The sequence below is a fragment of the Scylla paramamosain genome, chromosome 13 (genome assembly GCF_035594125.1).
Source record: "Scylla paramamosain isolate STU-SP2022 chromosome 13, ASM3559412v1, whole genome shotgun sequence".
NCBI lineage: Eukaryota > Metazoa > Arthropoda > Malacostraca > Decapoda > Portunidae > Scylla > Scylla paramamosain.
The window spans coordinates 20,822,085-20,837,084 of record NC_087163.1 but is presented as its reverse complement, the minus strand read 5'-3'; the positions used below and the strand labels follow the sequence as shown (position 1 = coordinate 20,837,084).

The 15,000-nt window shown below is 42.3% G+C and overlaps 1 protein-coding gene across 1 annotated transcript in view; it reads left to right on the top strand.

The window, feature by feature from the left end:
- The window catches only part of LOC135106492 (sodium-dependent dopamine transporter-like), a 45,020-nt gene that overhangs the window by 4,907 nt on the left and 25,113 nt on the right, over positions 1-15,000 (top strand). Inside the window, exons 2-4 of the mRNA XM_064015540.1 lie at positions 8,868-9,002; positions 12,281-12,430; positions 13,771-13,876. Coding sequence (XP_063871610.1) covers positions 8,868-9,002; positions 12,281-12,430; positions 13,771-13,876 — 391 coding nt within the window. The remainder of the gene's footprint in view (positions 1-8,867; positions 9,003-12,280; positions 12,431-13,770; positions 13,877-15,000) is intronic.

Here is a 15,000-nt window from a genome sequence, read left to right as displayed (position 1 = left end):
ACGAAGGGGGAGGAGGAGTAGGAGTAGGAGAGACGGAAGGAGGAAGAGGAGTGGTAAAGAGGAGGAAGGGAAGGAAAAGAATGGCAAAAGAGAGACGGTAGAAAAGAAAAAGAAAGAAAAGTAGGAGTAGGAGAGAGAGAAGGAAGGAAGAAAAGAAGTGATAGGTGAAAGAATGAAGGAAGGAATAGAAGAAGGGGTGGAAGAGAAAAAGGAAGAAAAGGAGGAGTGGTAGAAGAGAAAGGGAGGAGAGGAGTGGTAGGAGAGAGAAGACAGGAATAGGAAGAATGGTAGGAAAGGGAAGGAGGAGGAGGAGGAGGAGGAGGAGTAGAAGGCGAAAAGGAAGTAATAAGAGCAGCAGTAGGAGAGAGAAGGAAGGAAGAAAAGGAGTGGGAGGAGAGAGAAGGAAGGGAAAAGGAGTGGGAAGACAGAGAAGCAGGAAGAAGAGTGATAAGGAGAGAGAAGGACGGAAAATCATATGGAAGGAAGTAGAGTAGGATGCGATAATGTGCGAAGGGCGTGACGGAAGGAGAGCACTTGGGCTGTCCTGTATCGAGAAGTGCGTAGGGTTAGAGTCCTTGGTATCCTTTGGGCAAGATTAGAGGGAAACTGGTGGATTAGGTGATGGGGGAAGAGAATTGTGGATGGCTAGGATTGTGAGGTGACCCTGGATTGGAGTTGGTAGAGAGAGAGAGAGAGAGAGAGAGAGAGAGAGAGAGAGAGAGAGAGAGAGTAGAAGGACTGGATTAAAAGGAGTATTAGGGAATGAAATATGAGTGGCTGGAAATCAGAACATGGAAGTGAAGCTCGAACGAAATAAAGCTGAAAATCGACAGAGAAATATAGACCCTTGATTTTACGGGGCTGGTTCTTGCGAGATGGATGGGAACGAAACACGGGGCAGAGACTGAATGGGCAATAGAACAAGGCACGGCGAGGACAGGCATAGCAGGGCGGAAGAAGGTAAAAAAAAAAAAAAAAACATGCGCGGGTGAGATTGAAGTGCTGGGGAAGGCAGAAAAGAAGGTAGGTTGGCGGTAAAGCAACGGAGGAAACCTGGAGGGGGCGAGGCGAGCGAAGGTAATTGACAGTGTGGGTTAGAAAAAAAGTCAAGGAAAAAGAGAGAGACAAAAGAAAGAATCGTCGAATATACAGTGATGAACCACGACGGGATTGGGCGGGATGGGGGACGAAAGAGAGAGAGAGAGAGAGAGAGAGAGAGAGAGAGAGAGAGAGAGAGAGAGAGAGAGAGAGAGAGAGAGAGAGAGAGGATCATATATACAGAATCGTGGAATATACTCGTAAAGTGATGAGGCGTGGCAGGGTTGGGAAGGACAGGACGGGGCGGGGCGGAGCGGGACAGAGCGGGGCGGGGAGGGGCGGGGCGGGGGTCTAGTAATAACAAGAGTGACGTCACATTCTCGTGAGGCCTGCTTAAGCTCAGTGGGCGGGAGCTTCTTTGCAGAGCTTAGAGAGCACGCGAGGTCTGATGATGACCCGCACTCCCCCTTCCCCTTGATCCTCCCACCCCTCCCCACCCTGCCCTCCCTGCCCTCATCTCCTAGCTCACCCGTGCCCCTCTGCCTATCCGCGCCTTTTTCTCTACCCTCAACATATCCTCTCGTTCTAGTAGATAAAGATGGACAGATGGATATTGACTACAAGAACGCAGCATCCCTCTGTCTATCTCATCTCAGAGTTTTTTCGCAATTCGGTTCGTATGAATCTTTGTTCTCTCAAGGTTATTTTTATAGGCCACAAAAATGAGTACTCGGCTTCTTTATGTGTGTGTGTGTGTGTGTGTGTGTGTGTGTGTGTGTGTGTGTGTGTGTGTGTGTGTGTGTTTCCCATTGGTGATGCAGGATACTTGTTAAATTATCGCCAGAAACATGAAAAACTATCTTGAAAACTGTGGTAATTTCCAGAAGACTGTAGTGAAACTGGTCAGGATAGAATACTGTTCCTCATGCTTCATTTACTGTCACACACCACCTCATACCCAAGATTCATACGACAGACGGGTCAGCCAGCCAGCACGTGAGGTCAGCGCGGGTTATATCATGACGTCATCTGCTCCACCGCCTCACACATTCTCCTGTCTGAACACAAACATCCTCCTACCCTGATGTGTGACAGTTTTTAAGATAGAGAGAAAACAAAGGAAAGCATGCGGAAAAATAATGGGTCAGTGAGTGGAGTGGTGCTGGCTGGCTAAGTCTGTCCTATGGCTCCTGCTCACACTGATCCAAACTTCATCCATCCATACCCAACGTCACATATCCTTCCCATCTCTCCCTTACGCTGTTCCCTCCCTCCTGGCTCTATTCCACTTCCCACTCATCCCAATCACAGTCTATCTATTGTACTTTCCCATGCACCGCCCCTTCTCATTTTGCCCTCTCATTCCACTCCATTCACTGTCTGTCACTCTTGCTTACTCCTCCATCCTACTTTCTCCATTTCCCCCTTCCCTGCCTCCTCCTCTCACTACCTTAGCCTTCATTCCTATTCTCTTCTGCTTTGTTCCATTTCCCACACTTCTGGAACGGCAAAAGTGAAACCATATGAGTCTTAAACTTGTCTAGAATTTTTGTTTTTTATTCTAATCCTCAGTACTTGCCCAGTTGTTTCCTAATGAGATAAATAAGGTATCAAGGCTAAGTGTTTTCCTGTCGAGTCATTTGTTGGTCAGAGTTACGTTGCGGAGCTGATACGTTAAATAAATGATGAGTAGATTTTGAAGACTCACATGACGAGAAACTTTCAAAACTTCTTGGCCTTTTGTTGAGTAAAGTCTCCCTCCTCCTTGCCTTTTGTTTCTTTTCTCTCTTTCTCTTGACTTTTTTCTTTTCTCGTCCTCGCTTTTCTTCTCTTTCCTCAGCCACTCGTGTCTCTCTTTCCCTTTCCTTCCTCCTCAGGTCAGAGTTTCCTCATTAGTTCTTCCTTTGCTCTCCATTCCCCCATTTATCCCCATTTCCCTCTTTCCTCCAACACACACACACACACACACACACACACACACACACACACACACACACACACACACACACACACACACACACACACACACACACACACACACACACACACACACACACACACACACACACACACACACACACACCAAGGAAATTACAAACAAAGCAGGTAATGAAGAAAATTGCCCTGAATTATGATATTATGAAAGAAAAATTCAAACAATAAGACATTTTTTGGTTAAGAAGTCGACTTCATAAACCTTCAAAAAATATTAAAGAAAAAAATAACCATAAAATTAAAATGAAAAAGGAAAAGAAGAGAGAGAGAGAGAGAGAGAGAGAGAGAGAGAGAGAGAGAGAGAGAGAGAGAGAGAGAGAGAGAGAGAGAGGGTAGCAAACCACAAGAAAATGATAATGAAAAAAGAAAACTTGATCCACGAAAAGAAAAAAAAAAGAATCAAGGTAATAAATGAACTATTCGATGAGGGAATAAGTCAACAGTGAAATTACCTACAAAATTAATAGTCAATTGGAAGGTATTTTGTTGGTGCGTAACGACCATTATTATCCCGCCATGAAGGGATGATAGAGACACGTGCTAATTACTCGAGTGTGTCTGTTTGTCTCCTTTTCCTTCTCCTTCCCTCTCTCTCCCTTCTTCTTTCCTCTCCCTTATCTGTTTCCTTTATACATTCCTCTCTTCTTCCTTCTTTCCCTTTCCATGATTAACTGAGTGTATCTGTTTACTTCCTTTACTCTTCCTTCTCCCTTCCTTTTTCTTTCCCTCTCCTTTTTTTCTTTCTTCTCTCTTCTCTTCTTCTTTCCTTTTCTTTCCATAATTAACTGAGTGTGTCTGTTTACCTCCTATGCTTTCCCCTCCTTTTCCTCTTCCTTCTTCTTTTCTCTCCTATGTCTCTTTCCTCTTCCTTGTCTGTTTCCCTTTTACATTCCTCTTTTATTTTCTTCCCTTTCCATAATTAATCTAGTATGTCTGTTTACCTCCTCTATTTTCTCCTCCCTTCCTTCTCCCTTTTCCTTTCTTCTCCCTTGTGTGTTTCCCTTCTACATTCCTCTTGTCTCCTTTTTCGTTCCTCTCTTTAGTCTTCATTTTTTTTTCATAATTCATCGAGTTTATCTTTTTATCTCTTTTATCTTCTTCCCTTCCCTTCCTCTTCTTTCCTCTCCCATGTCTCTTTTCCTTTTGTATTCCTCATGTTCTCTTTTTCTTCCTCTTACTTGTTCATACTCTCTCTCTCTCTCTCTCTCTCTCTCTCTCTCTCTCTCTCTCTCTCTCTCTCTCTCTCTCTCTCTCTCTCTCTCTCTCTCTCTCTCTCTCTCTCTCTCTCTCTCTCTCTCTCTCGTATTTATTTCTCTTATGTATTCTTTATTTTATCTTTTCCTCTGATCTCTTTTTTTTTTTTAATTATCCACAAATCACATTAATTCTTTCTTTTTTTCCCTTCCTTTTCATACGTTTATTTTCTCCCTTATGTTTTCCTTCTCTCTTCATCCATTTCCTCTCCCTGTCTTCAGTAGTTCTCTCTTCCTTTTCTCTTTCTCTTCTTCCCTTTTCAAGTTTTCTCATCGTCTGTCGCCATTCACCGTCTCTCCTCTTTTGTTCTTCCTTTTTCATCAGTTTCCTCTTCCTTTTCTTTCTTCTCCCTAGCATTCGTTGTATCTATCCATTCTTTACTTAATCATGCTTTCATCCAGTCCTTTCCTCTCCTTTCTATTTCCTAGTATTCCTTGTTTCTACTCATTCTTTCCTTCCTTATCTACACTTTTTTTATCCACTTTTCTCCTTTCCATTTCCCAGCATCTCTTCTTTTCACCCTTCCATCCATCATCTTCCTTCTTCACCCTTTTCATTCATTTCTCGACTCCCCTTTCCATTTCCCAGTATTCTTTATCCCCAAACATTATCCTCCCTCTCTATCTCTGCTCTTTCTTCCCGCAGCATCCATTGTTTCCTCTCTCTCCTCCACTCTTCTCCTTCCACATTACCACATCACATACCCCGTCCACCCACCTCGTACCTTCTCACTCTTGCAATTCCACCTGTACTTGTAAGATCCACATTTACTGGACAGAGAAAAGGACAGACACCGCTGCTTCCTTCTTGCCTGTCTTTCTGTCTGCATGTCTGTACGTACGTCCCTCTCCCACCTCTCCCTCCATGCCTCCCTCTCCCTCCTTGGCCATTGTTAAGGGTCCGACTTAGTGTCTTGGCCAACTCAGACCATTATTTTGGCCACGGTTCCCTCTCCTCTCCCTCCCGCTTACCACAATGGGTGGTGTCGCCGGGAGTTTTAAATAATTTTCTCCCGTCTGCCATCTCCAGTGTGAGTGGGGAGTGTTAGCGGCCGGCGGCTGGGAGGGAGGGAGGGAGGAAGGGCGGGCGGGAGGGAGGGAGGGAGGGAGGAAGGGCGGGCGGGAGGGAGGGAGGGATGGAGAGAAGAAAGAGTTAGAAGTGAAGCTGGACGGAATGTTGTGAGGCAAATGCGAAGAAGAGTAATGAGGGAGGAGGAGGAGAAGAAGGAGAAGGAGGAGGAGGAGGAGTAGTAAAGCGAAAAGAGTTCAGTAGAGGCGAAAAATGTAAGTTGAGTAATCAAGGAGCACGAAAAGTAAAGGCGAAGAAAATAATTTAAAAAGTGAAAAAAAATGAAAATATTTAAGGGGAAAAAATTTAAGTTATAGAGAAAAAAATATAAGATAGGTGAGAGTCTCAAAAAGGAAAGTGCGTGAGGGGAAAATAATGGGTTATGGAGAGTTGAAGGTGAGTAATAGTGGGGGAAAGTGAGTCTTGGTTTGCCTGTGGTGTGTGTGTGTGTGTGTGTGTGTGTGTGTGTGTGTGAGAGAGAGAGAGAGAGAGAGAGAGAGAGAGAGAGAGAGAGAGAGAGAGAGAGAGAGAGAGAGAGAGAGAGAGAGAGAGAGAGAGACAGAAGCCATGTAGTAAAGTAAACTTGCCCTACATTCACACACACACACACACACACACACACACACACACACACACACACACACACACACACACACACACACACACACACACACACAAGGGAACAATCGAGCATATCAACATCATCATCAGGAGCATTTTTTATCCCTGAGAACTACGCGTTGTGGTTCTCTCTCTCTCTCTCTCTCTCTCTCTCTCTCTCTCTCTCTCTCTCTCTCTCTCTCTCTCTCTCTCTCTCTTTCAATGGGTAATCGCGCCCTTGATGATGCGTCGTAGCGGGGATGGAGGGCAGAGGGGGATGGGAGAGGAGATGCAATGTTGGGGAGGAGGAGGAGGAGGAGGAGGAGGAGGAGGAGGCCATGAAAGGGTTACAAACTTTTAGGGCGTCCACAATGTCTCGCCTAACACACACACACACACACACACACACACACACACACACACACACACACACACACACACACACACACACACACACACACACACACACACACACACACACACACACACACACACACACACACACACACACACACACACACACACACACACACACACACACACACACACACACACACACACACACACACACACACACACACACACACACACACACACACACACACACACACACACACACACACTCTCTCTCTCTCTCTCTCTCTCTCTCTCTCTCTCTCTCTCTCTCTCTCTCTCTCTCTCTCTCTCTACTACTACTACTACTACTACTACTACTACTACTACTACTACTACTACTACTACTACTACTACTACTACTACTACTACTACTTCTAGTACCATTACTACTACTACTACTACTACTACTACTTCTAGTACCATTACTACTACTACTACTACTACTACTACTACTACTACTACTACTACTACTACTACTTCTAGTACCATTACTACTACTACTACTACTACTACTACTACTACTACTACTACTACTACTACTACTACTACTACTACTACTATTACTACTACTAGTACTACTACTACTACTACTACTACTACTACTACTACTACTACTACTACTACTACTACTACTACTACTACTACTACTACTACTACTACTACTACTATTACTACTACTACTACTACTACTACCACTACTACTACTACTACTACTACTACTACTACTACTACTACTACTACTACTACCACTACTACTACCACTACCACTACTACTGCTTCTACCACCACCACCACTACCACCACTGTTCCTTCCTTTCTTCCCTCTCTCATCACTCTCCTTAGAAACAACAGAGGAGGAGGAAGCTTCATGTACAAGGCCCAATACAGGTCAGGTGGGGGTGTGCAGGTATAATGGAGATTACAGCAGATAATTATAGTGCCTAGGAGCCCGCGTGCCTTCACTGACCTGGAGAGGGTGGCGAGGAGAGGAGGAGCTTGTGAGAATCTTGTATGTATGGCCGTCTGGGTTGTGTGGTAGGGTGTTCGTGATAAAAAGAGAGATAGATAGATAGATAGACAGAGGGAACCACACACAGTTTCTGACTCATCTTGCAAATAGACAGAGAGAAAGAGACAGGCAGAGATGGAGACAAATAGACATCTAGATATGGGGCTTGAAGGAAGGGGAGGCAGAAACAGACACACAGACACCGAAAGATAGAATGAGTATAAGAGAGATTAGAGGAAATGAAGATTGGAGTAGACATACTGACACATATAGAGAGACATTTGAAGCATTTGAAACTTTTATTCATCACTAGTATTAGCATATGTTAGCCTTTCAGAAGCAAAAGCTGTTTAGGGAAAGTTAATTATGATTACAAAATAAATTATAATACAACATACATGGAAGAAAAGAAAAAAAAACTAAGACAAACCAAATATACTATACTAAAGAATAAAGCAAGATGATATACAGTATGAAACAATAATACAAAATAAAACATAAAATTATATAAAAAGACTGACAAATATATACAAAGAATATACATGATTTTTACTAAAGAATGACAGACATAATATGCTTTTCTTCACAAATAAAGAATAACCAATTAATACAAAATAAAAAAAATAAAAATTGAGCCAAAAGGTAAAAGGGAGGAGAACATAATAAAGGAACGCAAAACAGACAGACAGACAGACATACCGAAACACAGACAAGACGGACAGAAAACGAAGGAGGATAAGTGAGGGAGGACTTGAGTGATTGAGGAAGAAGAAGAAGCAAGACAGTAAGACAAAAGACTCTCATGATTACATACTTTTATTTCTTACTTTTCGCTTCCGCTTCCTCGTCCTGGCGCTTATCAGGGAGTCTTGTTCATGGCATTGTCCTCCTTCCTGTCCTCTCGTGTAATATTAATATACAGAATTAAAATGCCTTAGAGATGTGAATAGTGATGATTAAGGAGGAGGGAGGGAGAAAATGAGAAGAGGAAGAGGAAAGGTGGATGATGATGATGAGGAGGAGGAGGAGAATGCGGATTGTAAATGAAATGAGGTAACTGGAGATGTAGGATGTAGCGTGAAATACTGACGGACGGAGAAAATAGAAAGTGAAGATAGAGATAATCTGGAAGAAAGTAAAATTGAACAAGAAGAAAAAAAAAATAAATAAATGAAGTTAAGAATGCTGATCACCACCACAACCACCACCATTATTGACAACAACAACGTCACAGTCACAGCGCCACGCCTAACACCAAAGCCAACACTCAAAAACACTACTTTTCACCCACAACTATTTTCAGAGACCACGGAGATGACTAGCCAGGTTTTCGATATTATTTCTCCTGTTAATAATATAAAAACCTTGTCAATCGGTCACTGGAACCATAAAAACGCCCTTAAAAACCCGTGTCACTTCAACTACAGCCCTTATAAAATAGTGGAGCTGCGGATAGAAATTTTTGAGAATAAAGACCTGATTCCCTTGACCTGATTCCCTCCTGCAGGCGCCTTCCTCGTGCCGTACTGCGTGATGCTGGTGCTCGGCGGCATCCCTCTCTTCTTCATGGAGCTCGCCCTTGGCCAGTACAATCGCAAGGGCGCCATTACCTGCTGGGGCCGACTGGTGCCTCTCTTCAAGGGTAAGTACGTGGCTGTATCTCTCTCCTTTGCCTCGTCTTTACTTGTTTGTCTCTCTCTTTCACCACCACTGTTTTCAAAAGCCACAGATCATTAGCTGGTTTCTCTTCAAAAGGTAGTTACGTGTCTGTCTCTTTCCTTCCTCTGTCTCTTCCTTACTTCCTTCTCTTTCTTCTTTGCCTCTTCCTTCTGTATTACACAAAAAACGTCAGTATGCCTACACTTGTCAATTTTTGTATTTACTCTTTCTTTGTCTTTTTTTTTATCACAAGAACCTAAAATAATAATAATAAAAATAAGGGAAGCTGCGAAAATCAGTACTCTTAAATTTGGTAATCCTTGTATTCACTTCTATTTATTTATTTATTTTTTTCTGTTTTATTACATGACAGTATAAGAAAATAAGAGGGAAGCTGCAATAATTTAGTAGGCCTAAACGTGGCAGGTCTTTTATTAGTATTAGCTTTTACTTTTCTTGTTAAGCACATTTTTATTTATTTATTTATTTATTCATTTTTTTATTTATTTATTTTATTTATTTTATTTTAAGTTTACCGTCAGTTTCACCCTAACACATACACACACACACACACACACACACACACACACACACACACACACACACACACACACACACACACACACACACACACACACACACACACACACACACACACACACACACACACACACACACACACACACACACACACACACACACACACACACACACACACACACACACACACACACACACACACACACACACACACACACACACACACGGAGAAAAATGAATGTTTTGATAGTTTTCCTATACGAACCTTTCAATTTCTGATTTACCCTCATCTAAATCCTGTCTTTTTTCCCTCTCTCTCTATTCATGTGTGTGTGTGTGTGTGTGTGTGTGTGTGTGTGTGTGTGTGTGTGTGTGTGTGTGTGTGTGTGTGTGTGTGTGAGTGTATTCAAATTAGGTGTTAGGGTAGTATAGGATGGGAGGGGGAAGAGGCTGAGGGAGGAGGAGGAGGAAGAGGAGAGGAGGAAATGGAATGGGAGGGGAGGGGAGGGGGGAGGGGGCGCTTCTCCCCTTGGGAAATGAAAGAATAACATGACGGGGAATCACTTTATGCTGAGAGGGGGGGAGAGGGAAGGGGGAGATGGAATTATACGACAGAATGAAAGAAAAAATAGGGGGAGTAGAATGCAGAGAGAGAGAGAGAGAGAGAGAGAGAGAGAGAGAGAGAGAGAGAGAGAGAGAGAGAGAGAGAGAGAGAGAGAGAGAGAGGAAGTATTGGCAGTTGCATTTCATCAGTTCCAGGAAATGCGTCTCCTTTTTGGGAATTTATTGAAACTCCATATTATTTTTTTTTTCATGTTTCAGGCATCGGTGTGAACAGTGAGTCTCTCTCTCTCTCTCTCTCTCTCTCTCTCTCTCTCTCTCTCTCTCTCTCTCTCTCTCTCTCTCTCTCTCTCTCTCTCTCTCTCTCTCTCTCTCTCTCTCTCTCTCTCTCTCTCTCTCTCTCTCTCTCTCTCTCTCACTTGTTGCACATCCACACCTTTCTTTATCCTTCTAACCATCCACAACTTTACGCACAAACTCGAGAAGCCCTCCAGGAGTGCTAAAACTAAGCTTTCCAGACCCCTCTCAGTGTCAAGGGTCTGAATCCAGCAAGGGAGTTCTGGAAGATATTATGATTTCCTGGATTTGAAATGAGGCTCCAAATCCCTCACTCAGGCAGAGGTCTTTGGGAAGAGTGGCTCGGGTTTTCAGATCAAGTATATTAAATTGAAGGTTCCAGGAGCCACATGGGAGCCTCCTGAGATTGAGTGCGTGTTTCCAGGTCTTGCTCTTGAAACTGCTGGAATTTTTGCCCTAAGTCTTCTGGCGTGTTTCTGTTTGGCTTTTTTTTCTTTTCTTTCTTTTTTTTTTTTTTTTTTAAGGGTGTTTAGGATTGTTTTGCTGCTCTATCCTTAGTTGAATTAGAGAGAATTGTAAAAGTTTGATTGTACACTCGTATACTAACACACACACACACACACACACACACACACACACACACACACACACACACACACACACACACACACACACACACACACACACTCAGATTATGAGGTTAATTTTATCTTCTTTAGTCTACAAAAACTATTTAAGAGACTTGTTCAAGGATAATTGTCTAAAAAGTCGTATATGATTATGGGTGAAAAAATAAAAAATGTTTAGGAGTCAAAGAATTACTCATGAACACTAAGTGAATATTTATCTTTGTTCATCATCATCTGCTCCTCGTTTTCTTTCCTTAAATAATTAGATAGATAGATAAAATAATAAAACCACTTATAAAAACAAATTATTTTTTTCTTATAAGAGATTCAAAAAAGATTACGGGATTCGATCTCTGAGCACCATAAACTGCGAGTCGAGTGTCCCATCCGCTGAGCCACGTCAACTTTTCTATCGGCAGAAGCGTCGTGTGTTTCAGGCCAAGCGTTTCACTTCCGGGTCAAACTATTCAAAACTTTCAGGAACTATAGTTAGGGTGTTGTATTCCTTCTCTTTCATCATGTTGCTGCTTTCTCTTCGTCTTCCTCAACTTTTTTTTTTTTCCTATCGTCTTTCATCTCTTTCCACATGGCATCTTTAACTTTCCTTTACTCGCTTCTTCTCTATTCCTTGCATACAGATTCCTTCTCTTTCTGTCCCCTCCTGGTTTTTTTCAACGCTGCTTCTTTTACTGATAATTTTCCTCTCTATTCACCTCCTTTGTAGAACTTTTTTTTCAGTTATCCTTTGTGTACGTTGCTTTATACTTCCGGCTTTTCTCCTTGACCCACTTCTTGTTGTTTTCTTGCCCTCTAGTTATGACCCCGATGCTGCTGCCGCCTAATTAATTAATCAGTCAGTCGCTCTATATTTCTTGTCCGTTTCTTTCCTTCTTTCTGTTTCTCTCTCCTTTCTTTTTGTTTCTTCCTTTTTCGTCACCGTCTTAACACTCCTATCATCACTTCCCACACCGTAAATTTAAGTCTACCCTTACACTTTTTTTTCTCTCTCCCTTAAACCTTTCACCCACCCACCCACCCACCCCTATACCCCACATCGTAAATATAACCTCTCCCTTTTTCCCTTCGTCCTTTCCTCTAACACCCTCCTCGCTACCACCATATTCAACACCATAAATCTAACTCCTTTATCGTTCTCTATTCCCGCGTCCCTGCCTTGGTGGTGGTGATGGTGGTGGTGGTGGTGATGTTGGTGATGGTGGTGGTGGTGGTGCAGGCGTCGGGTTCCAAGTCGTCTGCATTGCCTTCTACGTCGACTTCTTCTACAACGTCATTCTTGCCTGGAGTCTTCGCTTCTTCTTCGCCTCCTTCACCACAGCCCTTCCCTGGACGAACTGCGGCAACGAATGGAACACCCCTAACTGCAGAGAGGTGAGTGAGGAACAGCAGCAGCAGGAGGAGGAGGAGAAGGAGGAGGAGGAGGAGGGGAATGTAAAGGAGGACGAAGTGAAGACGGGGGGAAGTAGGAAAGGGGAAGTGGGAGGAAGGATGAGAGGTGGAGAGATCGAAGATGGAAGTGAAGAGGGATTAGGAAAGAATAGGGGGGAGGAAAAGGAGAGGAACGTGTGTAGAGAGAGAGAGAGAGAGAGAGAGAGAGAGAGAGAGAGAGAGAGAGAGAGAGTATAAGCTGTGACTCAATATGTATTCAGATGCCACAACTTTGACCAATAGAGAACCAACCTATGAAATCTCTCTCTCTCTCTCTCTCTCTCTCTCTCTCTCTCTCTCTCTCTCTCTCTCTCTCTCTCTCTCTCTCTCTCTCTCTCTCCCTCCCTCCCTCCCTCCCTCCCTCCCTCTTATTTTCTTACTCTCCTCTTTCGTATAATTCATTCCCATTATCATTTCATATGAGGAGGAGAAGGAGAAGGAGGAAAGGTATGCACTGGCTCCCTCCATTTCCTCCACACCTTATCTCTTCCGTTTCTACCATACCCTCTTTTATCCAAACAATACCTCCTCCTCTCCTCCTCCTCCTCCTCCTCCTCCTCCTCCTCCTCCCATAGTAAGCATAGTTTCCACTTTCATTACTCGGAGAAAAAACGGGGATTGTTATCGTGTGTGTGTGTGTGTGTGTGTGTGTGTGTGTGTGTGTGTGTGTGTGTGTGTTACGTCACGGTGATAACGGACTCCGTAGCCTTGGGAGTCGAGCTATACAAATTTCTGGGTACCTTAGAAAACTCGTGTATGTTCTGTTCGCCTCCTATGCCTCTAATTTTAGCTTTCTGATGACCTTTTTTATCATCTCATTTTTTGTATAGTGGGTGATATTTTGACGTGCTGTGTCGTGTGTGTGTAATATTAAATTTGTCTATCTAGCTATTTATCTGTCTGTCTTTCTGTCTGCTTATCTGTCTATGTATCTGTTTATCTGTCTGTCCAGCTATCTAGCTATCTATATCCTATCTTTCTATCTGTCTATCTATTTACCTATCTGTCTATCTATTTAACTGTCTATCTATCTATGTATGTATCTATCTATCTATCTATTTATCTATCTGTCTATCTATCCAAATACCTGGCTACCAACCTGCCTACCTACCTACCTTCCTGCCTACCTACCTGCCTTTACATATATGAATTTGATCTCACCTGTCCTCACCTATTCCTCAGATCGGCAGCCAGGTGACGGTACCGGAGACTTGGGCTAACATCACTCCATCTACCTCCCCTTCCTCTTCCTCCTCTTCCTCCTCCTCTTCTTTTTCTTCCACTCCAACACCACCAACACCACCGCCGTCCTGGACAGCCTGGAGGTGGCGGCGGCGGCCCTCACTCCCAACAAGACCACGTCGCCCGCTGAGGAGTACTGGACGTGAGTTACTTGAGTTTCCCATCTAAGAGCTTGTTTGGTTCCTCCGTTTTCTATTTTGGGTTCTTGTTGGCTTCGCTTTTTTCACGGTTTTTTTTTTTTTCGTAGATTTTTTTTTATCTTTTTGTTTAGTTAACCTTACATTTTTTTGTATTTATTTATTTATTTATTTATTTGTTTTTTGTTTATTTATTTATCTTGTAATGTATTTAATTATTTCTTTGTTTACGTTTTTTTCCGGTTTCGTTATTATTTATTTCTTTCATATCAGTTCATGTAAAATTTAATGATTGTTGTCTTTTTTTTTTTTTGCTTTTATTTATTTTTTTCTTCCAAAAGAATTAATGAATCCAGCCTTTTTAATGGTTCCGGATTCTCTACTTCTTTTAATCTTCGTACTGATTAATCTTTTCCCGCTTCTCTTCCTCTTTCATTCTTATTTACTAATTTACCCTCCTTTGTTTGATATCTTTTTATCTTTTTTTATTTTTATTATTAGCACTTTTTTGTCAATATTTATACTGTATTAACTATTATTCTCTTTATGTATTACTTTTATCAGCCTTTCCTTTATTACTGGCGTCCACTCAACTGTCTAAATATTTTCCCCATCTGATTGTATTTACCATCGCTATCATGAGCCTGAGATAAGAACCAAGCACTCCACTCTTTACTCAATTTACTGTTACTTCTCATACTTGTCTTCCTATTATTGTGACCTCAGCAACTTCAACAACTTCTCATACTTGTCTTCCTATTATTGTGACCTCGGAAACTTCAACAATTTCTCATACTTGTCTTCCTATTATTGTGACCTCAGCAACTTCAACAACTTAATTTCTGTTATTATTTCCCTCTTACCATTGTTCTTTACTGTTTGAATCAGTACTGTGCAATTTATTGGGATCCGCTTCTTCCTAAATTCACTGTTTTACTTAATTTTCTTTGCATACTCTTTCTTCATTATGATTTTAGTTAGTCGACTTTAGTTATTGTATTCTTCCCGTACTTTCTGTTCTTGTGTGTAACTTTAAATGACTTTCCTCTGATTGTCATGTTTTCTTCGTTTCCATATTTTCCTTTCATATTCTTTCTCCATAATCATCATAACATTGACTCAGTTCTCA